At 35.5% G+C, this 26,219-nt stretch overlaps 1 protein-coding gene and 1 long non-coding RNA gene across 4 annotated transcripts in view; one reads left to right on the top strand and one right to left on the bottom strand.

Annotated features, from left to right (window-relative positions):
• Nucleotides 1–12,700, bottom strand: part of LOC139440791 (uncharacterized) — a 35,633-nt gene extending 22,933 nt beyond the window's left edge. For both annotated transcript variants that reach the window (XR_011650982.1, XR_011650981.1), the window contains exon 1: nt 12,024–12,700. This is a non-coding gene — a long non-coding RNA (uncharacterized lncRNA). The remainder of the gene's footprint in view (nt 1–12,023) is intronic.
• PKN2 (protein kinase N2) overlaps nt 11,394–26,219 on the top strand; it is a 116,984-nt gene continuing 102,158 nt past the window's right edge. The window contains exon 1 of one of the 2 annotated variants that reach the window (XM_045199394.2): nt 11,394–11,818. In XM_045199394.2, coding sequence (XP_045055329.2) covers nt 11,771–11,818 — 48 coding nt within the window. In that variant the 5' untranslated portion in view covers nt 11,394–11,770. The remainder of the gene's footprint in view (nt 11,819–26,219) is intronic. The other variant, XM_024565292.4, reaches the window with a different exon arrangement.

Genomic DNA, 26,219 nt, shown 5'->3' on the forward strand with positions numbered 1-26,219 from the left:
ACAAGATTAAACAACAAATTATGAGACTTTTCAGGGCCTTTCTGCCAAAAAAAATATTTGCTTGCTATGCACACAAGTTTATAAGCCAGTCACATGTTTATTCTGCATGAACTGGTCACACTGCAGTAAGTTCCTGCTGCTACCAGAACTGCATAAAATTTCAAACCTAAGGCTGGCTTAGTGGTCATGAAGCCACTATTTATTCCTGGTACTTTTTACCTACCGCTTGGAGTTTTGTCATGGGTTCCCAAGGCTCTCTTCTTGAAGTTCTTTGCCTTAATTTGCTCATTCATTTCATTCATCAGCAAACAGTCACTGAAGGACTACTATACACCATGTGCTGTTCTTGGCTAGCTGGGTACAAAACTAATAAGGCACAGTCTTTGCCCTCAAGGCCCACACAAAGCCACAGCAGTGACAGAGAACTGAAAGGAGAATTATAATACAGGAGATAAAATACAAGACTATGGGGACTATAGTTTGTGTCTGTTTCCCCCTATTTCCTTCAGGCAATTCCTCCCTCATTCCATTTGTCTGAAGGGGCCAATCATATTGGTTCAGGAATGGGCATATAATTGTCCCAGAGCACTCAAAGGCCTCCTCACAACTTTTCTGCTAGAGTTAGCAGTGGAGGAGTATCCCTATGTTGCTTTTAGATCACAGGCTCCGAGTGTGGACCTGAAGCATGCAAGTGATTTCACTATTCATGGTAAGTGCCAAATGAGAAGATGCTCGTGGCACTTCCCCTACCATGCAAAGAAAACCAATCTAGGATTAACAAAAGCTAACATGCCAGGAGAAGCAGAGTAAAGCAAGACCTGAGAGGTGAAGAAAGGCTTGCTGATCCCTGGGTCTGATATGCATGAAGCTTTCACTTCCCTAGATTTACCAGATAGAGATGGAGGTAGGTGGTCATGGATTTATATGTGGCATCCATGATCACCAGGGATCCTTCTGTCATTCTACTCTGCGATCCTTACTTAACCTATGACTTCCCTTCTCATGCAGTGACTGCACTTTTTAGATGGGTAAAAGACACTACCATTTTCTGCAGTCCCCATCTTTCCTTAATATCTCCTCAGCACCATAGTCTAATTGATGGGAGTTATCCTCAAGCTCACAGTGTTGTTTTCCTTGTGCTCTGCCTACTTCACTCATATACAGAAACCAAGGAGCCCGTGCAGGCTTTGAGAGCATGGTCCCTGATCAGAAGAGCATTCCTACTGGCCCTGGCTGGGCTGCTCAGTGGGTTAGAGCATTGTTCCCATATGCCAAAGTTGTGGGTTGGATCTCTGGCCAAGGCACATACAAGAAGCAGCCAATGAATGCATACAGTGGGTTGAGCAACAGATCAATGTTTCTCTTCTCTCTCTTTTCCCCCTGCTCTCCCATCTCTCCTTTCCTCTTTCTCTATTATGTCAATTTAAAAAAAAACAACCAATAAACGCATAAGTGCAACAACAAATCAATGTTTCTTTCTCCCTTCTCTCTAAAATCAGTTTAAAAAAAAAAAAAAGCATCTGAGCTTAAGCAAGAAGTCTAACCACTCCTTTCTTATAAAGCTTTTGGGGGGAAAAAAAAGTAGATCCATCAATGGCAAAGTTCTCAACTTTACGGTCATGGGTCAGTGGTGTTTCTACCTATTGTGTAGGACATAGGTATATTCCAAATAATTTCTTTCTAGATATATGTGTGCTTTTAAAGTTTGCTAACAGCACTCTTCCTTTTTTAGGGATTGAAGATCATTCCTGTGATACATCATTTTCTTTCTCTTGCATTCTTGTATGCTTTATAGAAATGGGGAAAAGGTGTCACAATTACTGGTTAATTCACATAATTTGAAGCTTATTTAAATATATTCACTGGTGTGTCAGATATTTGATCTTCATCCTTTATATGTAGCAGCAGCAGAATGTTGAAAGTATAACCAACCCCAAAGCAGACAGATATTACGGTAAAGTTTTGAATGGGATAGGAAGTAGAGACCAATTTTCATCACTAAGCATACAAGTAAGTGATTTTACTATTCGTGTTAAATGCCAAATAGGTTACATAGTATGTTGGCCAACTGGGCTTTTTGTGAACTTTAGTATTGTCACTGATCTGTTGGGAAAGGAAGTCCTACCTTCTGATTAGGAAGAGAAGATTGAAGTTAGGTTTGGGGTTGGAGGGTTGCGGGTGAGGACAAAGAATAATCTACCCCCGAGACCATGGCTCACTTCTCTAGTAATTCAGAAGGAGCAAGGTTAAGTTACGTTAAGGGATCTAAGGTTAAGTTAGAATTCCAAAGCAGATATGTGTTGCCAGAGATATGGACTCTGCTACATTTCTAGAAAAACAGAAGGAATCTACACATTCAAGTGTAGCTGCTAGCTCCAAATAATGAGATTTTAAAAAGCAGCTAAGTAAATAGTGCTTGAGAGACCAAGAAAAGAATTTGGTGCTATCGTTGATAGCAGTAAGCAGATTCTGGCAGCAGAAAATGGTGCAGCCAATTTTGTAGGTATAGCTTATCCAAATATCCTGTAATTTGAGAATACTTAGTACGAGATATTATGAGCCCATGAGATATATTGGGGATCTGGACTATAGAAATGGCCTTAGGGGAAAAAATCATGGATGGATGTAAAAAACACTAATGAAGTAATCAATAGCCAAGACTTGGCAACTGACCATGAGTGAGGTGAGAGGCATTACAGAGGTAGGAGTCAAAATTCAATTATTTTTGGCCAGAATAAGTGAAAGAATGAAGATACTCCTCATAGAAATAAGGAAATCTGACAGGGACACGATTTTAAGGGAAAAGGTGATGTGTTCGTCTCTAGATAATTTGAGTTTGAGGTGAACGTTACATATGCAAGTGGAAATATCCAGAACATTCAGTAAGTAGGAGATGTGAGGCTGAAGTTAATGAGAGATCAAGCTAGGCTTCTAGACTGGAAGTTGTCTCTCAGTGACATTAGTAGAAACTGGAAGAGTAGATATAATCGCTAAGGGAGGTTCCCCAAAGACTGACCTGTAGGGATGTCTTCTCCCTTGTTCCTGTATATTAGTCTTAACTATGTAGACTGGAGAGCCTCAATTATTGCAATGAACTGGCAATCATTTATTGACTGTCATCTGAGACACAACTAACCAGTGATACCTGAATTTCAAAATTAGATTACTTCAATCGAGATACTTAAATATACAGAGTAAAAATAGTTGAATACCCAAAAGTTGCTCCTAACTTGTATTATAAACTAAATCGAGTATCAGGTCCATTAACACACTGCTAGCCGATACTGAATGAATAGATGGTCTTCACGTGACATTTTTCCTTAAACCTATTTGTGGTATATTTTTCAAAGAAAAATGTTAAGATCATTTCTGAATTTTCCTTATTTTATAGTTTTAAGTTAGACACATAAACATAAAATATGCCTTTTCAAATATAAAGAACTTAGTATACTGTGTAATCCAAAATACCTGTGCTAATGTTTAATTGTATAAAGAACATTATCCAAGTGTTTAACTGAATAAGGAGTAAGGCATCATCATTAATGATGATGTGTGAATGTAATTAGAAATGATTAGGGAAATTACTACAATAATAAAGAGTATATCTCAAAAGTAGTACACTGGGGATATAAAAATAAGCCCTTTATATGTTCTTCACACACCAATTGGACATGCATATGGTATTCCTTCTTATGAAAATGATTTAAAATGAAAAGGCAGGGATAAAAGGGTCCTAGTGGTCTCCTAACTCCTCTGAGTAATTTTAATATATTCTACCCATTACACAGATTTCAATAGACTAGGATTCAGCTACAATCTAGGCTAGAGGCAGCCTAGATTTTACATAATGATTTCCCAAGTCCTGTTTTTGCAGTAACTGCCTCACACTTCTCATTTGGTTTCTGTACGTGTGTTCTGCCTCAACTCATAAATACATGGATTTTGATGTTCATAGTTGTATGAGTAACTGTTAGCATTAAGAGAAGATAGGTTTTGCCCTGGCCAGTGTGACTCAGTTGGATGGACATCATCCTACAAACAAAAAGGTCACCTGTTCCATTCCTGGTCAGGACACAGGCCTGGATTGTGGGTTTGGTCCTGGTTGGGGTCTGTAGGGAAGGTAATTGATCAATGTTTCTCTGTCACATAGATGCCTCTTTCCCTCTCTGTCTCCCTTCCTTCCCCTCTCTCTAAAATTGAGAGAGGGAGAGAGAGAGAGAATATAAGAGAACGTAGGTTCTGGAGCCAGAAAACTGAATCCTGTCTCCGCCTCTTATAGCTCTGAAGCCTTGGGCAATTCACTCAACCCCTCTGAGCCTCAGTTTCCACACTTACAAAATTAAGAACTAGTAGTGCTTACTTTATAGGATTGGGGAGAATAAAATATAAAGTGTTTAAAATAGTAGTTGGAATAAGCATTTATTAATATAAATTACTGACATAAGAAATGAAATGTAATGAATATTTGATCCATGCAAATACACACATACATAACACACACGAGTTACGTTTTGTTTTATGTGATGGTTCGGTCCAATAAGGATACTGACAAGGCAAGCAGGTAGGCAGAAAAAGAATTCTTCACTCCAGTCTCAGGGAGTTATCTTAGAACTGAGCTGGTATAGGTCCTCTGGAGGAAAATAAAATTGAATGTGTTTTGTTTAACTTGTAAGTTCCACTCTTCTTTTATCTTCTTTCCTTCTTAGTTCTTTACAGTTTTACTCTGTGTGGCTCCATTAAGCAGATGCCAATACTGTCAGACAAACACAAAATAGTGCAACACAGGTATAAACACTAACAACAAAATTGTAGGGGCAGTATGAACTAAAGCTAGAGCTTAGGTCTTAAATACATTGCCCGTCTGAAATGGAAATGAAGAACTTTGTTTTCTCTACTTTGGCTGATAATGTGGATCAGATCCACATGATCAGAATGGGAGAGCCTAATACACTCCTTTAATATTGAAGAAAATTAAACTTGGGTTAGAGGTGAACAAATGGGCAAGTGCTGGACAGAGAGAGTTGAGTAAGTCATCCAATTAATCTAATTCTAACATATACATCTATCCAAAAATTATTTCTCTTATTGTCTATTTATAAATGTAAAAATCAGATAGATATTCTCTTTTTAAAGTTGAGATGGAGAACTGACTTAAATTTGATGGAAAAAATATATAGTCTGACAAAAGGAAGACTTTTAAAATTGTAATTTATGGGAAAAATATGGATTTTTCTTTTGAAAATTTTAAGGTTAAGATTGTTCTCTTGAAATGGATTAGGTACAAATCACTTTAGAATTACAGATTCTTAAAGACTATATATAAAATCTAAACCCTTAAGTGAGTTGATGTAATAGCTGTGCGATATTACCCTTATTCTACATGTCTTACTTTACCGATCCATTTCAAGTAATTTCTAACTGCATGGGGTAAAGGAGGTAAGTAAGGGAGAGCAGGGAACCTATATCAAGGGGAAAATGATGGTTTATCAAAAAGCATATTTTGCCACTTATAACTACCATTTGTCTATAAGCTATTTGCCATCATGGACCACATCGATATCACAGCCAAGTGTAGAGGGGATGAATAAGTAGACAATCCTGACTATCACACTTCAAACCTTTCCCAGGAATATCCTATCTTTAATCCATTAACATTGCCTTAGGCAAAGGGTTATCTTATATGAACTGCCTACAAATAAATAACACATCAAATCTTTAATACTTGGAGTTAGCTTTGTTTTTCATAAAAGTCTTTATAGCTTCTGGCTTCATTTTCCTTTCAAAGAAAAATAAATGAGTTGATTATCATTATAGCTAAGGAATTTAAATTCTTTCAGCATTTAAGTGGTAGCGCAAGGCCCCAATTGAGAGCAATTTTCACTTGGTACTTAGGGCAAGTAAAACACATGCCAGTGAAAACTGATTCATTCAGAGCTGCCATTACAAGAATTGTTAGTCTGGACCATGAACCAGTGGGAAGAAAAGAAAGCATTAGAAGGTGAATACCTTTAAAAAGGCACCTCCAAAGCAAAATTTTGAGGTAATGTAAAATCTGTTAAATAATCAACAAGCTCTAAGAAATTATTTGCTTTATTATTCTGTTAACTATACTCACATAATGCCAAACCAAGAAGTTGAAAATGAGAAAACCCAACTCATCTAATGGTTATATTCAACAAATATAACTCTATTTTGACATTACACATTTGTACCTGAATGATGTCCACATAGTGAGTTTTGACATATCATAGTCATGACCTAAATGATAGCTGTAAAAATAACGGACTAACAAAAGTACAAAATAAGCATTTTTCCTCTTGATAAACTTCTGTGTCTTTTTCTTTACTTCCATATTGATGAATATATTATAATGAATTTCAAATTTTAATATGGTTTGATCATTATCAAAGATTATTGTATAGTTGACTAATGTAACACTTTATTAACTGTCTCAGTAGAAAGAATTTTCTGAATTGTGTTTCAAGTCAGGAAGGAATGCATTTCTTAGGTGAGTAATTATTTACTCTGAATACATATTTTATCAGCATAAGAAGGCAGTGAAAAGTGGATGTTGATAAATGGCAAGTCATTTACCAATATCTATGAAGAATTTATACTAAGACAAATATAACCTGAAACAAAATTAAAATTATGTCATGTTCTTTTGAGTAAAAGGCCTTAAAATATGGTTTATACTTACAGTAGGTGGTATAATATCATATCTACAATACTACATATTTTAATAAAACCCATTTTGTAAGGTCAGTCACTTTTATTCTTTGTTTTAATATAGATAGTTCTTAGTTTTCCATTCTTAGTATGTAAAATATACAAAGTATTTTCTATGTGGCAAATGAACTCATGAGAAAACTCTTGAATATTTTCTCTGTAGCCCCAATTGCAAGTCAATAGATTAAATGTCCACATTGTTTGCAAATAAGTCACAGCTGTCTGAATTGCTTCAGAAATGTTTAGCAGACTGCTTTATGGCAGGATAACACAGTTTGAACCATAGTTTCTTGAATGTATCTTGCTGAGAGCTTATCTCATTCAAATGATGAAGGCAACTGAAGCATGGTATTTGAATCAACCCCATTTTGCTCTAGTAAAGGAGAACTTTAGGAAGCTCCAGTTGTGATAGACAACACAGTAGAGCAATTGAAATGTGGACCTTACATTATATACCATTCAAACTGCTTGCATATGTATGTGCGTGGTGATAAGATACCTTAAAAAATAAGATTTCACTTGGTGAAAGGCTTACAGTAAAACTGTAAAAGCAATACACAGATCATGTGAATTACCAGCATGTAAAAATAAATATGCAAATGGCTGTAATACTCTTTTCCAAAATAGTATCTCTAATAGGAAACCCTTCATAAGGACCTTTATAACATGACATAGTTTAAAGTTGTTTTTAGAAGTGCTTATAACTAGCAGTTATTTTAAATTAGAGCATGCATGTCTTTTCAGCCATACCTTAATACGTTATACGAACATGAAAAATGGTTGCATATATACTTTTAGTATAAATAAAAAACTATCAAGTTCTCCTCAAGTACTTTCATAAGAAGTTTTACATATACAGGGGTGGGCAAAAGTAGTTTTACAGTGGTTAAGTATGTGAAAGTTTATTCTTGTATTATATATTTTTTCATACAAACTGTAAACCTACTTTTGCCTATCCCTGTATACTAGATTCTGTGAAGATTACAGAGGTTTGATATTTTTTCACTCAAGTAGTGAATAATTATAAAAGGTAAACTTTGTAATTGATCCATTTAGAGAATTTAAATGAACTATTACAGAAGAATTCTATCAATGGCAAGTTTGAGAAGAGGGCATATCCAAATATCCAGCTTGGGCCCTGGCTGGTGTGGCTCAGTGGATTGAGTGCCTGCCTGTGAACCAAAAGGTCGCTAGTTTGATTCCCACCAGAGCACATGCCTGCGTTGCAGGCCAGGACCCAGTAGGGGGCGTGTGAGAGGCAAACACACAGTGATGTTTCTCTCCCTCTTTCTCCCTCCCTTCCCCTCTGTCTAAAAATAAATAAATTAAATTAAATGTCCAGCTTGGAATGTGTGTTCCAGTTATCTATTGCTATGAATATCTACTGTTCCCCCACCCTTAAAACAAACCATTTTATTATGCTCACAAATTGAATGGTTTGGGAATCCAGATAGGGCATATAGGGGGTTGTTTGTCTCTTTCCATGATGTCTGTGGCCTCTAGTGGGATGATTTCAACAGCTGGTGACCTGAATGGATGGGGACTGGAATAGCTGTGACTAGATCTGTTACCGAGATGGTATCTTCACTCACTCGTCTGGTGCCTGGGCTGGGACGGTCTGAAGGCTGGGCTAGCTGATATTGTTGACGAGAACACCAACATATAGCCTTTCCATGAGGCTCTGGCTTCTTACAGAATGGTGGCTGGGTTCTAGAAAGCTCAAGCTGATAAGGAACATTCTAAGAGTACAATTGTTTTAGTGTGGGAAAATTTTCTGAGTGTTAAAGAAGTTACAGTCTTTTTTTATTTTTTTAACTGACACAATGAATATAACTTACTCAAGGCCCTGGAGAATGTGGTACAGATTGGGAGCTTGCATTTTAAAGCCTGTTGAAACTATTTCTATGTTAGATGATTTCTAATTATTAAAATGTTTAAAATCACAATGAAAAATATTTAAAGGTGCCTACATAACTATTTTTATTGGTAATATAAATTAGAACATAACTTCAGGTGAACTATACTTAGGACTCCCTAAAATCATTTGCAAATAGGGACTGAATACAACTCATCTAAATCAACACGATATAGGTTTTCATTAAACGTCTTCAAGTGTGCTGCATTCTGATTACTTTGTCCCCTGTACTATTATTTCTCCACCCCACCCCCACCACTGAACAGACTATGAGATGGGCAGTAGTTTTTAGCTTAAATTAAAGTAATTTACTGTTTAAACCATTACATTTTGCAGGTTATCAGTTTTTATTTTGTCTTGTTCCCTCTTTTGTATGGTACTACTTTCCCCAGCATAATGAATCTCAGAAATAATACCTGTAACTAAAAACTTAGGTTTGTTGTTTACATTCACATGTGACATATAAAATTAAAATTATTATCAATACTTGTTTTAGCAATAGAAATATGTAAAGTTTGAAGTCTTTTTCTATGGTGAAACTTTTGAGGGGCTATATAATGCTTTGAGTTCAGTTTAAATTATTCTATTTTTAAAAATATTTTATTTATTTACTTTTAGAGAGAGAAAGGAAGAGAAACTCTGACCGGTTGCCTCTCGCACACCCCAAGTGGGTACCTGGCCTGCAACCTAGGCATGTGCCCTGACCAGGGATAAAACCAATGACCTTTTGGTCTGCAGGACGACGCCCAACCCACAGAACTGTACCAGCCAGGGCAAAGATTCTATTTTAAAGTACTTATAGCAGCATGGTATAGGTTAACACAAGCCCAGGACTTGCAATTGGATTAGGAGATCAGGTTCTAGGCTTCATTTCTGCCACTAAGTTGCCATGCTCCTAATGAGTAAGTAAATTTTGTCTTTTTTTTTCCACTTATAGTAAGAATTAGGCTAGACATTCTAGTTCTAGTCTTTTCTAGTTCTAAATGTCCATGGTGCTAAAAATGTGAAAGTTTTCTAATATCTAAATTTACTTTTAAAAAGAATGCTCGTTGACTGTATTTCTAAGTCCTAACATAGGTAATTTTAAATTTCGTCACTGTTCAGCACCTACTATGTGCATGTCAGCCATATCAAATCTATGCTGGAGTAAGGCAAGACAAAAATAAGCAAAATACATCTGCAAACATTTAATGCCACTGAACTGTACACTTATCATTAAGATGGTAAGTTTTGTTATGTATATTTCATAACACAGAAAATACGTATATTTCTCTAAATGAAGTGCTCCCCTAACATTTCATGCCTACCTTTCAAAATTGAATTTTAGTGGTTTGGACGCAAGTCTGTTTCTCTGTCTAAAGAAATCAATCACTCCAGGGACAAGAACTCTTTCTTAATCCTAGCTGTTACCTCCAGGGCCCAGAATACTCGCTGACTTTTAGTTACCAGGGAGGGCATTTATAACCTGGCTTTTCCAAGTATTGTTATTTCATATATTTTAATTACCATTTTCAACCAAGGCAATGCATTAAACATATAAAAAGCTCTAAAACTTCTGAAATACACACTAGAAAAATTCTTTATCACACATCACGAGTTGGAGTTCAGAAAATGTGGCTACACAACTCTAGACCTTCAACAAATGTTTGTCACACTTGAGAAGACAAAAAGATAAACATTACATCCCAGCATCAGTCCAATATAACTTACATGGAGTGTGAGACAAGTACATAAAGATGTATGTACTTAAGAAGTATGCCAACTAAGCCATTATTCAAGTAGCTAACTAAATAATTCTTACCACTTTTCTCCAAGCAGCTTTTAACAAAGCCATTGTATTTCAATCTCAATCTAAAGGTAGGCAGTTGCCTAGAATATCCATTCACCGCTCATACAAAACAAAAGCTACTTTTGGAGACTTTACTTGCATTGCTGAATACAACGCATAGTCATTTTTTAAACATCAATTTACACTATTTAGCTCTATGTTACTAATAGGTTAGCTTGGACGTTTACATCAAGGAAAGTTGGCTTTTTTCCATTCGCGAGGCCGATCCCCCTCCAAGTCCCTCATTTTAAATTCAGTTAAAACAATTCAAGAAGCCAGTTAATTAAATTCTAAACTCTCTGTAGTTCCGCAGACAAAACCACACTTCAGCGCTTGGGAAAAGGTATCTCTCAAAGGCTGTGCATTAAAAGTTGTCAGGGATTGCGAGCCGCTTACATTTCTTAATAAGGACAGACCACACCCAAGTTGAGCCCCGTGCACCTTACTGGTCCGAAAGGCGCGCCGGGGGTGGGAGGCAACAAAAGGCAAGATTAATAGCTTGGGTGATGCGGGCGGGGTTGAGGGGGTAAAGGGAAATAATCCGTAAAGTTTGAGTTCCGAAACTCTTTAGGGTGTGGAGGTTAGAAAGGGAACCGTTTACGTTAGGTCTAAACTTCGGGAAGAGTAAGTGGCCTGGGGAAAAAGCAAATAAACAATAGCGAGCAGGCTTCCGAGTTGCAGCGTTCACAGCGGGGGCCGTTAGCCGAGGCCGGAGAGCGGGCGTGTTTTCCTCCTCTTCCCGCCCGCCGAGCCGCGAGTCCACTCCTTTCCCCCCGTTTTCACCCCGTCCGGCTCCAAAGACTGCGCCCACCTCGGAGACGGGTGCAGGGCCGCTCCGCCCCACCTTTCCCGCCCGGCGGGAGGCAGCGGCCCGGGCCGTCACGTGTCCTGGCAGCCGCCAAGTGAGGCCGCTTTTGCGACGCAGTGACAGCCAAATGGTGCGACAGGAGGAGTTTGCAGCCGCGGCCGCTGCGCCCCGCACGGAGAGACTTGAGGCGGCTCCTGGCGTCGCCCTAAGGGAGCGACTGAGCGAACGGAGTCCGGCGCCGGAGGGCGGCGGCGGCGGCGGGCGGGCGGCGAGGGGGAGTCCGCTACGAGTGCCCGCGCTCCCCGCCGCTCTCCATGAACCGGGCGGAGTAAGTCGCGCCTCCAGCAGGGGCTGCGCCTCCATGAAGCCCTAGTTTTGTTTTGTTTTTTCTTTCTCTCCCGGCTCCTCACCCCCCTCCCCGGGTCCCGTCCCGCCTTCTCCCTCCGCGAGCGGCGGTCGCTTCCAGGTGCGGAGTCCGGAGCTGAGTGCAATGGCGTCCAACCCCGAGCAGGGGGAGATACTGCTCACGGAGCTCCAGGTAAGGGCCGCAACCGGGTGCGAGGCGCTGGCGGAAGAGAGAGGGGGAAAGTCTGGCGCGGGGTCGGGGCCCGGTGGAAGCCTTGCGGCCGCCGCGCCTCTAACCCGCTAAGTGCGGAAACTTGGGGATGTCACTCGGAAGCCGCTTCCTTCGGGAGCCGGACCCTCTCGCGCCCAGAGCCCTGGATTGCCACTGTTTTAATTACCTACTGCAGAGACCCCGTCTCTGCCTGCAGCCCGAGTCAGCTCTCTCCCGGTCCCCGGAGCGGCCAGCTCACTGCCCCCTCCCTGGGTGTCCGAGCCGCGGGCTGCCGCCCCAGCCGCCCCCTCCCTCCGCGGGGCAGAGCCGGGCCCCGCCCCGCCGTTCGCTAGTCCACCGCTGCTCTCGCTCCTTTGAATGACTCCAGAGCTATTTTCTCGACTCTCCCCTGCCACTTAGACTTCGCACAAAGAGCGCCCCCATAACTTCCAGCCCCCAGACGAGTGTTTTGTTTTTTTTCTTTTTTAACGTGTCTCACTAAATGCTGGCTTTACTTAACTAGCCCTCTTTAGGTAACTGCTTTTTCCGCCCCCTCTAATTTGAGGGCTACCTTTTTTTTTTTTTTGCCAAGTGATATATGTGGTCTCTCTTATCAGCTGCTTTCCCCTTCTCAGTAACTCCGTGCTCAGATTCGTAGATGCTGATGCTTTTAAGACTTTCATTTTCCCTCCCGTTTGAACACCAGAGAAGAAGCTCCAGAAGTTGTTTACAAATGAGAAAGCAGTCGACTAAGGGAAGATTCTGGACACTGCATGCCTGCAGAAAATGAGAGCAAATTGAGCCCCTTTAATTAGTTAAATCCTTGTCGAGTAGTGATATTACTGTTTCCCATCTTCAGCTAAATATTTGATGATGTAGGCACGATTTTATTTTTTAGGTCTCTATGATGTACCAGGGTACCTACGCGGCCCTGTTGGGTTTATTTTTCATCACTTGGGAGTTTTCCAGAGATGTTTACATTTGGATTAAAATTTCGTGCCTGTTTTTTGACTTAAACTTCCTTAGTTTTAATGTAGTCTTCTAAAAGAGAAGAAAAAATAGCATACTTACATTTCTTTATGTGCATTGGACAGTTAATATTTTTAAAGATGAGTTTGGACACAGATTGATTCTTGATGTTGTCAAAATTAAGTATTGCAGCTGCTTCTAAGTTTTTTGCCTTTCAAATCTATTTTTCGATAGCTCCCTACAATAATAAGCTTGGTTTATTGTGCATGATGTAAACTTGATGTATTGTTATATAATACTTGATATTTCCTCCACAAAAATAGAGATTCCAACAGGGTATACCAATGCACTGTTGCAAATTTGGAATCTTTTGGAAACGCAAAGCTGAATTTTGTATTGAACATGTATTGAACATGTGTAGTATTTTAATTGCTCTTAGCCTTTTATAAGGAGGTCATGCAGCATACCACAATTTATAAATGAATGAAATTTATTGTGTTATTAATTTACACGAGCATTTAAAATGAAGTTTGAGGCACAATCGGAAATGCATTTCATTGCCTAGTCTTGAGATATGAAAATCATACTTTGATTCTGAAAAAGCCATGAAAATGACGGGAGCATTTTTTTTGAATGGGGTGACTTCAGAATTATAAAGTATTTGGCATCTTTATTTGGATTCTATAGAAAGTTGACATAAAAGACAGACTTTGACACTGGACCTGAAAACATTTTCATGTGTATTAAAATACAGCATTTGTGGACTTTTAATAAGGTCAGTTTTGACAATAACAAGGAAGCAAGTTGGAGAAATAAAGAGTTTTAAATATGGGTCCAAAAATGGGTTAAAAAATGGGTCCAAAGTAAGGAAACAACTAAAGTTAGAATTTTAAATAATGTGAAATGTAATCCTCTCCAGAAAAAGAATAGTTTTCCTTAAGTGTTACCTTATAGGTTGTCATATATATCCAGGGCATTTTTCTTAGTGTAATTGACTCCCAGTTGTAATAATAGTTATTGTAGTTGAACTTTATAATGTTTATTAAAGTAATTGAGAATATTATTTGTATTAGCATTTAACATAAACAGTGATAAAATTTGCCTCACCAAGCATATCTATCTATTCAAACATTTTATTATTTTATTGGGTCAAGAAACTAGAATATAGTAACCAAATATTTATCACACTTGCTAGTAGAATCAGTTTTTAAAAATGTCCTGTTTGAATTTATTTAGATTAAAAATTTTTGTACTATAAATTTATTAATCCTTCTCTGCCAAACTCTTAAGTATTTAAATAGTAATTTACTTCGCAAGTTTTAAGACATGTTTAGTTGTCAAAAACTATTACTTTGCCATATCTTGTCTCAGGAATACTTGTTTCACTGTGAAAGTTACATGTTACCTACTTTTAGTGAAATTGATATTTCCTTAGAAATATTATGTATCCGACATTTTTAAATCATTTTCAAATTATACTGCAGAATTTGAAATACTTAACTACTTGAGCTGGAATTGGATTATTAGTAACTTTGGTTGTGGAAAGATAAAGAAAATCTAAAACCACAGTACTTTGTTCTGTTAATTACTGTAATATTTCCATGGAGTAATGTTTACACACGAACTGATGGCTGGGACTTCAAAGTGTAAGGAAGAATGTTTATTTGCTGTAGTAAAAATTAAAATAGGCTATTTAAAAATATAAAATTAGTTGGCAATTTCTAATTTTTATCTTTTATAATAAACTTCTTGGGTCCTATTCTCTTTATTTTTTATTTGAAATGAAGTGGGAAACTTAATGAGATACTTTTGTGAAGCCACCGAAATTAAAGTTTATTTTCAAGGAAACTGGATTAATGAAAACTATATATAAAGAACCTCAAACTGAAAATGTTGGCTAATTTTGTAGACTATAGACCTAAATGTTGAGTAACATACTAATAAAGTTACCTTGTCCATTAATGGAGATTCATCTTCATGAAAATGCCTGATAAAGTGTTGGGAATGTAAAATTCCATTCTCAGCAGAATTGATTTATGTAGAGGTGACTTGCTCAAGTGAAAGCTTGAAGTAGTTAGCATTAAATTATAGGGATTCATTTCAAGAAACACTGAGTGAGTACCTACTAAAACTATATTGAAGTATATAAAGATGACAAGATGTGGTTTTCACTTTCTAGAGGAGAGTACAAGTAACATTTGTAGCTTATTTGTTGTATGTCAGACATTGTACTTGGTACCCTATACACCTTATTCTTTACGACAATCCAATAAAGTGGGTGGGTGTTACTTTCATTTTACAGATCAAGAAATTAAGTTCAGGGATGTTCAGCAAACTTTCCATGGTCACACTCTAAGTCTGACTTTGCTGCTAGACTATTCTTTAAGCTGCCACAGTTCTGTGGACCCATAAATGTTTTGCATTCCAATGTGGTAGATACGTAAACTTTATAAAAATTGGCCAAAAATGTAATTAACCAGCATTAACTTTAGTATAAAATTTATATTTCTTGTTAGGTTCCTCTATAACAAGAAAAAAATGATTTCTACATTCTATTTGGTAGTTGATAATTTAGCAGTGTTTTATTACTGTGAATAAGGTGGGATACTTTGCAAAGAATTACACTATCAATACCCTTTTCTCAGTTTTCTTCATTTAAAAATTATTCTTTCTGATGAAAGTTGTTAAATGTTTGCATTAAATCTTCCAAAATATTTTATATTTCTCTGTAGACTATCCATAAGATAAACCTTGCTTTAAAAATTTAAGCTTATAAGTAATCAAGCTATGTGTTTCTCATTGATGAAATCTCCATTTGTTACCTAGGATGAGAAATATCTTGGCTGTTCTAAGAAAGTTTATTATAATCATTGACAAAAGAAATGACTTCATCTTCTTTAATTTACTTTTTAATCTCTTGTCTCAAAAATATTCCCTTGACAAATACAAAATACATTTCTGCATTAGTTATATTACTGTATTTTGCCGTGTATAATGTGCACATTTTTGCCCGAATTTTTTGAGGGAAAAATAAGGATGCTCATTATACATGGGTATAATGATTACATACCATGGGTATAATCCCGTGTATAATGCACACAAAAGCGTGAGTATACATTATATATGGAAGTGCATTATATACAGCAAAATACGGTGTATCTACATATATAGCACACTATGTTACCTGTTTGGTCAATATTAGAGAGGACATTAATTTTGCAGTGATACTAGAAAGGGGGAGGTCTCTTTGTTGGGAGGATTAAAATTTTAGGATGGGTTGGAGGAATGTAGTATGAGAAAGTAGGTAGAATGGATAAAATAGATTTTACAGTTTTTTTTGAGTTATAAAAGTCGTACATGTTAATTGTAGAAAATTTGGAAAATGTGCAAAAGCACAAAAGAGACAGAAATGTGCTCATAGTTCTCAGAGATAACTGACAAACTTTTCCAACTTACTCGCCCCGTGGTATCTGAGCCTATTTCCTCTTAACTAGCTTTATTAACATTTTTTTTTAATGTCAAAACATTTAATTTTGAGCCAGTACTTGGAGATACAGTTAAGAAAAGTAAGTGGTGAGTACAGTATGTACTTAGTAATAGACAATGATATATAGCATTGACTCCGAACAATAAATCAGTACAATGTGGTTTTCAGCTTAGATTTGATTGATACTCTTAAAAGAAATCTGCATACTTTATTGAATCCGACATACTTTAAATAAATTGCCAACTTTTAATTGGCTACCTAGGTAACCATCTCTGTACTGAAACTAGTGTTACAGAGTGATGGCTCTAAAATGGATTGTGTTTTTCTGTCATCTCTGATCAGTATAATAGAGATTAATTCTAGTCTCCTACAACTCCTACTATTAGTATTTTATCAGTGTTTTAAAAGAGATAGGTAGGGACACCTTCTAGGCATTCTCTTTTACCCTAGGGCTTTGAATCTGATTCTTTGAGTTCTTTTCTGTTTTTCAAAGTCGGCAACAATAAATCTTCATGCATCTTATAAGTTTATTCTTTTGTATTATATTTTTAAATAAATGGGAAAAGTGGAGTAGTAGTTTATGGAGATGAAAATAATGTTACTTCCAAAAACATACATGATATTTGAATGGAATAGTTAATTCTGCATAATTTTTTAGGAAAATGTATTGCATTGAACAACTATCTACTCTATATCAAAAACCTATTTTACTCTTAACTACAGTATGAAAAAATGACATTGAATATGATTAATTTTTGATATACAGCAGAGTTTAAACTTGGCAGCAAAGTTAGAAAGTTGAAAACTAGTTAAAGGCTTTAAAAAGATACTTATTGTAAAGTTTTGAATGGGAAAACATACTAATGAAAGTAACTTCTAATATCTTGGAAAAGCAGAATAGACAGCATTTATTTTGGTACATGTTTAGTTTCTCTTAATTATATCTAATGAAATATTTGAAACTAGCTGTATTGTCATTAGCTGTATTTTTCACAATCTCACAGAAATTACATTTGTGTAACAGGTACATAAATATCGTCTGTTAAAAATAAGGAATAAGAAAGCGCAGGAGCAGTTGATAATAAATACCTTAGATTAGAAGGTTAGTGTGAGTGTCACATTATAGAATTGAATTGATACACAAGAATTAACATAATATATAGCATTACTAGGATTTATCTGTTTTAGAAACTTGGCAGTAATTACTTTTTCTAATTGGTTAAGGCATTTTACCGCCCTGGCTCACAAAGACCTTATTAGAAAGTTGTTATGGCAGCATTTGGAATTTATGTTAGATTATAGAAGACCTATTTTCCACCTAGTATATGTGGTGGATAACATATCTTTAAATATTAATCATATTTTTTTCCCTTTCCTATAGTTACCCTTAATGATTCTCTACAGAGGTGCTTCTGGCTATTTCAGAATTTTCACTGGACAAATTTTGTTAAATTTTTGGATTTTTTTCTTTTATTAACCTTAGGTACACTGCATTAGATTAATCATTATCTATCACTATCTGTCATTATAATAAACACACATGGACTACCACTTACTCCCCACCTTCCCCCAAAAGCTAGGAACTTAACCTACATATGGTTTTTCTCTTTTCCATCTCCCCACTTTTATTTTCTTGTCAATCAAGGTAATCATCATCTTAAATTCTGGACTCATTGTCTTACTTTCTTTGTATGTTTTTGTTGGATATATGATTCTAAAAGATACATCTTTTACTTTAGTTGTTTTTATATAGTTATATTGAACATAATCTTTCCAGATCTGCTTTTTTACCTATTGCTGATTTATCTATATTGCATATTGCTAAAGTTACTCATTTTAATTGCTGCATTATATTTAGTAAAATATTCACTAACTCTCTCCTTGTTGGCCACTTGAATATTTTATCCAGTCACTCTCTGATGTTAGGCATTAGTTGTTTTCTGCTTTTGTAATTGTGAACAGAGCTACTGTGGACATTCTGTGCACTTTTTTATTGTATGTATCTGTTTCTGTTGATTATATACCTAAAGGTAAAATTGCTGCCTCAGCGTAGGTTAATGCCCAATTGTAGGAGATGGTGCCCAGCTTAAATGTGGTTGAGCCAGTTTATGTTTATATCAGCAATATATGAAATTAAAAAGGTCAGTTGGTTATCCATCCTCTTAGACACTTAATATTGCCTTTTAATTTTTACAAACCGAAAGAGTGTAATATGCTCTATCACTGTTGTTTTGATTTGCATTTTCCTGATCACTGATGTAGAACATTTCTTTTTATGTTTACTGGCCTTTTTGTTTTAAGTGAAATTCCTGTTCATGTCTCTCAATGATATTTCTGTGTTTTTCTCATTGATTTATAAGAGTTATTTATATTCACGTTAATGTATTATATATATTGTGAATGTCTTTCAGTTTGTAACTTGTCTTTTCACTTTTTTTAGGGAGTTTGTGGGAGGGACAATTTTAAATGTTTTAACCTTTATGGTGGATATCAGAATCCTTTACATCACTGTGATCAGCAAGGCTGCACTTAAAATCTATTCTAGATTTGGTATAGAAAGGGTAAAGCCACTGAGTTTATTTTCCGTGAATTTAGTTATCCGAGTGATTTTCAACTGGTCCGCCACAACATGCACTGCATGAGTATTTAGCCAGGGGACTGACCTGTTTTCCCTTGGATCTGACAACAGCCAACACAATAGCCTGGTGCCAATGAATCAAATTATACCTATCTTTTTTGGTCAGATCAGCAAAAAATATGGGGTTTTTTTTTGAGCTGCATAATTTTAGTACTTAGTTTATGTGTGCCACAAGATGAAAATGGTTGAGAATCCCTGGTATCCAAATGAACAGCCATAGAAAGTTGTATAAAATACTGCATCACTTAACATAACTAGACACGCATATCAGTTGACTCAAAGAGTGAATTTAGAAACAAAGAAATAATAAAATTCTATATGTAAATAGTTCATCAACTGTTCATTTTTTCCATTCCATATCTCTTTAGTGGAAAATGCTTATTATTAATTTTAATATTTTATATTAATATTTTATTTTTAAATATTTTATTCTTTCATTCTAGCTTTGGAGGCAATTTATACTGCTTCAGCTTCCTGAAAGTCTCCTGTTTAAATTAAGCTTCATGAACCCTGCACAATATTGGTTACTTTTTCATTCATCATATCTATCTTTATTTGCTACTTTTGCTTTCTTTTGATAACTCCTTTCTTGTTTAAATGTTCTACACTTTTTGCCTCTTTTTCTCTAGTTCTTCAGATTAACCACCAGAATTAATCACTTTTATTTCAGGGTTACAGGGAATAGAAATACATTTAAATTAACTTACTTAAACAATAATTGGATTTATTGGAAAGCTACAGGGATATCTTACTTAATCAAGGGTAGGATATACAGTCACATCCTATGAGGATTATATAGGAAAGTAGGGGCTTCTTTTCGCGGGGCTGTATGTTCTCATATCTCTTGGAGTATGCATACTCCTTTATATTTCCTCAGTGTACTGGTTCTCCTTTCATGTCGCCCCTGAGTGGCACCCCTAACTTCTGAAATTACATTAATTTACAAGTCCAATGCCCAGAGCTAACTGACTGACTTATTCTGTGCCACAGTTCAAACTTCTTGAATGAGAAAAATCTGATTGACCCCATACAGAACATGTCCAGTTCTGTATGACATGTCCATGGTCCAGTCAATTATGGCAGTGCAAGAATGGAGTTCTCGTGCCAGTATGTGCTAATGTGCTGCAAGGACTCTCCTGTGAGTTAGGGATGGGTTTGTTCTCTGAGAAGGTATTAAGAAAGCACTTCTCTGCTTAAGCCCCTTTAAAATAACTTCTTATTGATTATAAAATAAGATATATTAGATCTTCCATCATCTGGCCTTTATCAGTCTTTTCAGATTTATCTCCTTATGCATCTTATACTCTGTGATATTAAAATTATTTGCAGTTCTTAGAACTACACTGCTTCTTTATACTTCTATATCTTTGCACATGCTGTTTCTTATTTTAAGAATACCAGTATTGATTGTCTGCCTGAAAAGCTTTTTGGGCATTCCTTAAAATTCTGCTAAGAAAAATATATCTAATGAATATATGAATATATATAATCAAGCAAAATTTTGCTTAAGATACATTTTTGATAAGTAAGTAAATTTAGTAATTGGTTGTGTAATATTTTCATCCAGTGGCATATTAGCTTACTTCCCATGTTGCATCACCTGTTACTGAATACAAGGTGGGACCCTCCAAAAAACCTGAAATATCTTCTGAAGGGTGGGCCTCTTGTAATACAGGCTTCCCCCGCACTAGGTGACTATTCTAAAAGCTGGCATTGTTGTCAGAGGCTGCGTTCACCTTCAGTGAATTTATTTTGAAGAATCTTTAAACATGTTTGCCTATTTCATCATGGGAAATTTACGAGCACACCTGCCCACACTGTGCTGAGTTTTCAGCAGTTTTTTAACCAAAAATGGCATGACCCTAATGCCCCACCCTCCCTATTCACCTGATCTCGCCCCAAGTAACTTTAAAAAACTTAAAGAAGCATTAAAAGACATCAAAATTGACATGTTCAAAAACTGAGCAGTGGGAAAAAAGTCTTGATAGGTGTATAACATCAAAAAGGGAGTACTTTGAAGGAGACTGAAATTTAAAAATGTAAGAATAAATATACAATTTTTATAAATAAATTTTGTTTTGGGGGGGGGGGTCCACCCTTGTATATCACCCAGTATGGCAATTAATTGTTAAATTACATGTATCTTTCCTTTCAGAACAGGAAGTATGTCTTACTCATCTTTGTCTCTAGCACTTGGCATAAGGTTTATGCTTGATTAATGTTTCAATATATATGACCAAATGACCAATATATAATAATATAATGCTTCAATATATAAATGACTGATTCTATGATGGTTTTACTACATCTGACTTCTTGGTATTTCTAAAGGTTATCATTCTGTCCATGGTTGCCAATGCTAGAAATTTGCTGGTCATTTTTGACTACTGTCTCAGCCTCTTCAGTTGATTCTCCTGATTATTAACTTGAATTAATTACACAGCCACTCTTCAAATGTAACGAGGGCTAAGTTTGAGCCCTCATTACGTTTGGATGGTTACAATATCTTGATATCTTACTTGTATCTCTTCGGTCTCCTTTTGTTTTTATTTAGACTATGAACATCGCTAGATTCAGGAGTTGTCTCCAGCATTTAGTGATTCCTTACTGCCTGTGACATATAACCAAGGGAACCTTAAATATCAGATCTAAAGCAAAAATCTTGCTTTACCAAATCCTAAAAAAATTTTTACTAAGTCTCTTTATAAAGTTGACCTTTCCTTTTGTTTTGTTTGAGGTTAGCAAAGATGGCAGGTAATTATTTAGTTTAGTGTAGTATAATGATCATTATAGAGAAGGAATTAGTGTTGGTTATAAATGGTAGCCCATACAAAATAAAGAAAACCATATTGAAAAAATGAGTAGTATTACTGATAGTACTCTTACTCTATGTTTGTGAAGCATTTTTGAGTTATAAGGCACTTTTGCATGTCTTACTTCACTTGATTCTTAAAATGACCCTTTTAATTAGGGATGGGAGGGATTATTATACCCACTTTACAGTTGTTCATATTTACTCAGCCAATGGCTGCTCTAACCTGAATCATTATCTTCTCACTTTTGTTCCCTCATTTTATTATTCCTGCAATTCTGTTTTATTTTCTTCTTTTAGTATACCTAAAGGAAATAAATGAAATAAAAATTTTCTCCCTGTAGTGTACACTAGTGTACATAGTATACTAGGAAAAATTCTAGTTTTATTTTCTTCCTGTAGTGTTTGGTGAAGGTTAACATCTTCAAAGCTGTGTAAAAAATAAATGCAAAAAATGTTTTTTTCCAAGTGAACTGAGAATAACTATAAAAGGGAATCTATAATTCACTACCTAGTTGTGAGTATTCCAGGTGGTATCCAAGTTCTTTGTAGTATTTTTGTAACATAAAAATATTGTAGAAGTGTGATGATTTCAGCAGCAGTAGTGTGTAGTTTCTGGAGAGTTTATGGTGGTTTAAAGTTATGTAAAATGTAAAAATCATTTAAAGCTATTTCTTATGAAGTCAAAAGATGTTTTCTATATTTATAAATTATAAATAAGTTAAAAGAGTCCAATCATGTTACCCATATTATAGATTTGCAAAGTTAGTGTCCTGCGTGCATGAGATACTTTAGTGCACTGAAACCGAATTCATGTTTTAGATCTTTTAAAAGGAATAATATCTTTTTCCCTGATGTTAAAGGTTATCCTGCACTTATTTCTAATCTGTGATTGTTTGTAGGGATAAAGATCTTATAGTGATAACCAGTTTTTAATTTTTTTTAAGTTTTTTAAAAGCCTAACAATAAATTTCATTTTATAAGCCCCTTTCCACTTGAGTATCTAACAACTTTCCTAAAATAATTTGTTGTAATATTTTAATATTTTAATGATGGTAGCATTGGGCCTAAATACAGTCAGATAGATTTATGCGGAAAAGGATGATCTCTTTTGTTTTTGTTATCTACACTACTTTTATCCTCCTTTGTTGTACATGATTTATTGATGGTAATATTCTCATCACTACCCTAATTTCCCTGGCTATGCTCTATTATCTGAGAGCTGTACTTTTACTATGCCTTTCCTCTAAGATAGAGTTAGTCTTAATCTTCTAAGGAAGTTAGAAATAACTGTACACAATTAACAAATAACTGAATACATTTCTGGGCTTTGTTTTTCTTGTTGCTCAATATGTGACTTGCTCAAGGCCAGCTCTGTTATCACCAGTGCCTAAACTCAAACCAAACAACAAAACACTACAATTCAGGTTTGACAGTACTTCTTTCTAACCTTGTGATTAAAGGAATTCCAACATACTCTGTCTAGCTAGATCCTGTACAAGGTAAATGCTTAGCTCTTGGCCATGGTGTGGTAATTTAGTATAACTTGATTCATTATAGGATTACTGTAACCTTTTCTCAGCAAATCTGATGTTTCCATCTTCTGAGAAGCACTTTAATTCTTTTATTGGTGACTTTAGATTTCCAGTTAGCTATACTATCAGAAGTACTTATTTGTTTAAATTGTGATGCTTTAAAAAATTTAATTGTGGTATGCATATAAGTGTTAATATTTTAACCATTTTCAAGTGTATATAGTTCATGGTATTAAGTGCATTCACCATACTGTCACCACCATCCGCCCCCGGAACTCTCTTCATCTTGTAAAGCTGAAACTCTTTACCCATTTATCACTAACTCCCCATAACCCTCTCTCCCCAGATCCTGGCAAACTCTTTTCTGCTCTCTGTCTTTATTAATTTTGACATGTAAGTGGAATCATATGGTGAGTCCTTTTGTGACTGGCTTATTTCATTAACATATGCCATTAAGGTTCATCCATGTTGTAATGTGTCGGGCTTTCCTTCCTTTGTAAGCCTGAATAATATTTCATTGTATGTAAATACTACATTTTGTTCATCTGCTTATCTGTTGGTGGACACTTGGGTGGCTTCCCATGATGCTTTCCTTTATCAGTATAGCACCCTTGTAGTTACTGCACCTAGTCAGGATCGTTTGCTAGTCTGTAACTGTTATTCAATGCAGTAGCCACTAGCCACATATGGCTTTTAAATTTTTAATTAAATAAAATTTAAAATTTAATTCTTGTCCGTCTAGCCACACTTTAAGTGCTCGTAGCCACATGTGCCTAGTGGCTGTCATATTGAACAGCATTGATATTCCCATCATTCCCATCGTTGCAGGAAGTTCTCTTGAACACTGCTGGATAGTAAATGCTCAGGTCTATATTTCAATACCTTGACTTTAGAGAAGACAGAAATGTCCTTTGTGGGCTATAGAAATTATTTACATTTGAATATATTAGTTTTGTTGAGAAAGTAATTATGTCTGTTTAAAGATGTTTTTGCAGTGAGTCCAGAGGGTTTTGTTCTGACTAGAAAATGTTAAAATACTTTGTACTGTCTGAATTTTTAATTAATTGGTTTTCGAGTTAAGTGAATGATAATCAGTATCTTAGAAGTTTAATATATTAAAATCTTTGATTTACAGACAAATAGTTTTGAATTTGAAGTCATAGTTTATATCCATCATTCTTTTAGAGGCATATGTGTTAAATTACATTCTTTTTTATGAGTTGGAGTTTGATATCAGGTATAGAAAACAGCAAGTGATGATAGTAGTGATTTGGCCAGTTTTTCAGGTTGAGATCTTAAAACAACTTATCCAAGGAATTCTGTATTCTTTTTAAAATTAACTTTATCTTACTAAGTACTTGATACATAACACTGTATTAGTTTTAGATATATAACATAATGATTAGAAGTGTGTATATATCGTGAAATGATCACCACAGTAAGTTCAGTTAACGTCATCACACCACATAGTTATAGGTGTTTTTTTCCTTGTCATTAGAACTTTCATGATCTACTTTCTTAGCTACTTTCAAATATACTGTACAGTATTGTTAACTACAAATTTTGTATTCTTTAGCATTCTTACTACTACTGAGATTAGATGAAACTGGTTTTGTTTGTTTGTTTTGTATTTTCCTGACAGCCTCAAATGTCACTTTTGGGGAACTGGAGGAGCAGGTTTAGTGTGTGTGTGAGTTTATATTTTTTAAAAGTAAATAGGAAATTGATCTAATCTCATTTTAAAAAGGTCTAATGAATTTTTCCATAACAAAACTTTTGACTGTTGCACTAATTTAAAAACAGTGTTCAGTTTGAACTAATAGTAAGGAATAAAAAAATTAGCTTGTTTATTCTGATCTTCTAGAAAGAGAAGGGAGTGATATTAATAATAAGCAACTCTGGAATAGGTATCTTTTTAAATATTGGAGTTCAGCTAAGAATGAATACCAGTTCATATTCCAGCTCTTTTTAAAACAAAAACTTTTGTTTTTCTGTTAATAACTTGGCTTTCTACAGTTACAATTAATGAACTGGTGTAATAATGAGAAGTGGCTGAAAGCTGAGGAAAGTAAATAATTTTTTAAATTTAGTATATATGTAGGTACCATTAAAAAACCTTCAATAATCAAGATAGATTTAAATGAAATGATTTCTTTTCTCTTGCTTTATATTTTCTGTTGTTCAAATAGAAACAAATAACAAATACTGAGTTCAGGAAAACATTACCAAATCAGAATTTCACAGTTCACTATTTGCATACTAACATTTTTTTTTATCTGATGATATTTGCAGCAAGTTTTTGTTTCATATATAGGCAAGGATATAATAATTCATTAATTCGGTCAGTTGCCTATTGTATACCAACTATGATAATCAAATACAAGCAAATGAATTGATAGTATCGTGAAGTTAAAACAGACATCTTCATTTCAATACTCGGTAGAGAAACATTTTTAAACTAATTTCAAAAATTGCATTATTAAGATTTTTATTTGAGAGAGTCACCTTGACAGAAAATCAATTCTTGTGATCCAGGCATTGACAAGTAGACACCAATGAAAGTTCTAATTTCAAACCTTCCATTTGTATAAAGAGAGCAGTTTACTTAAGGGCTGGCATTGTTGAAAGGATTATCAAAATGGAGCCAAACAATTTTAAGTACACTACTTACAGCTTTAGAAAACTGATCAAAATTAATCCTTATATTACTTAATAAAAATAATTTTTAAATGTCCATGGAGGATGGAGGAGAGGTCACAAATAACATGCCTTCAAGGGTCTAGGCAAATAACATAATTAGTGAAGCAGGGGAGTGTAATGGATGTACATACATTGTGGGCTCAGCATTGACAGGTAAGCAGATATAAAAGCATCTGTGGCACCCACTTCTCAGCTGTGGTCATTTGTTTCCATGTGGGCTTATTGCCTTTTATTGGGAGGTA

Source organism: Desmodus rotundus, chromosome 3 (genome assembly GCF_022682495.2).
Source record: "Desmodus rotundus isolate HL8 chromosome 3, HLdesRot8A.1, whole genome shotgun sequence".
Lineage (NCBI taxonomy): Eukaryota > Metazoa > Chordata > Mammalia > Chiroptera > Phyllostomidae > Desmodus > Desmodus rotundus.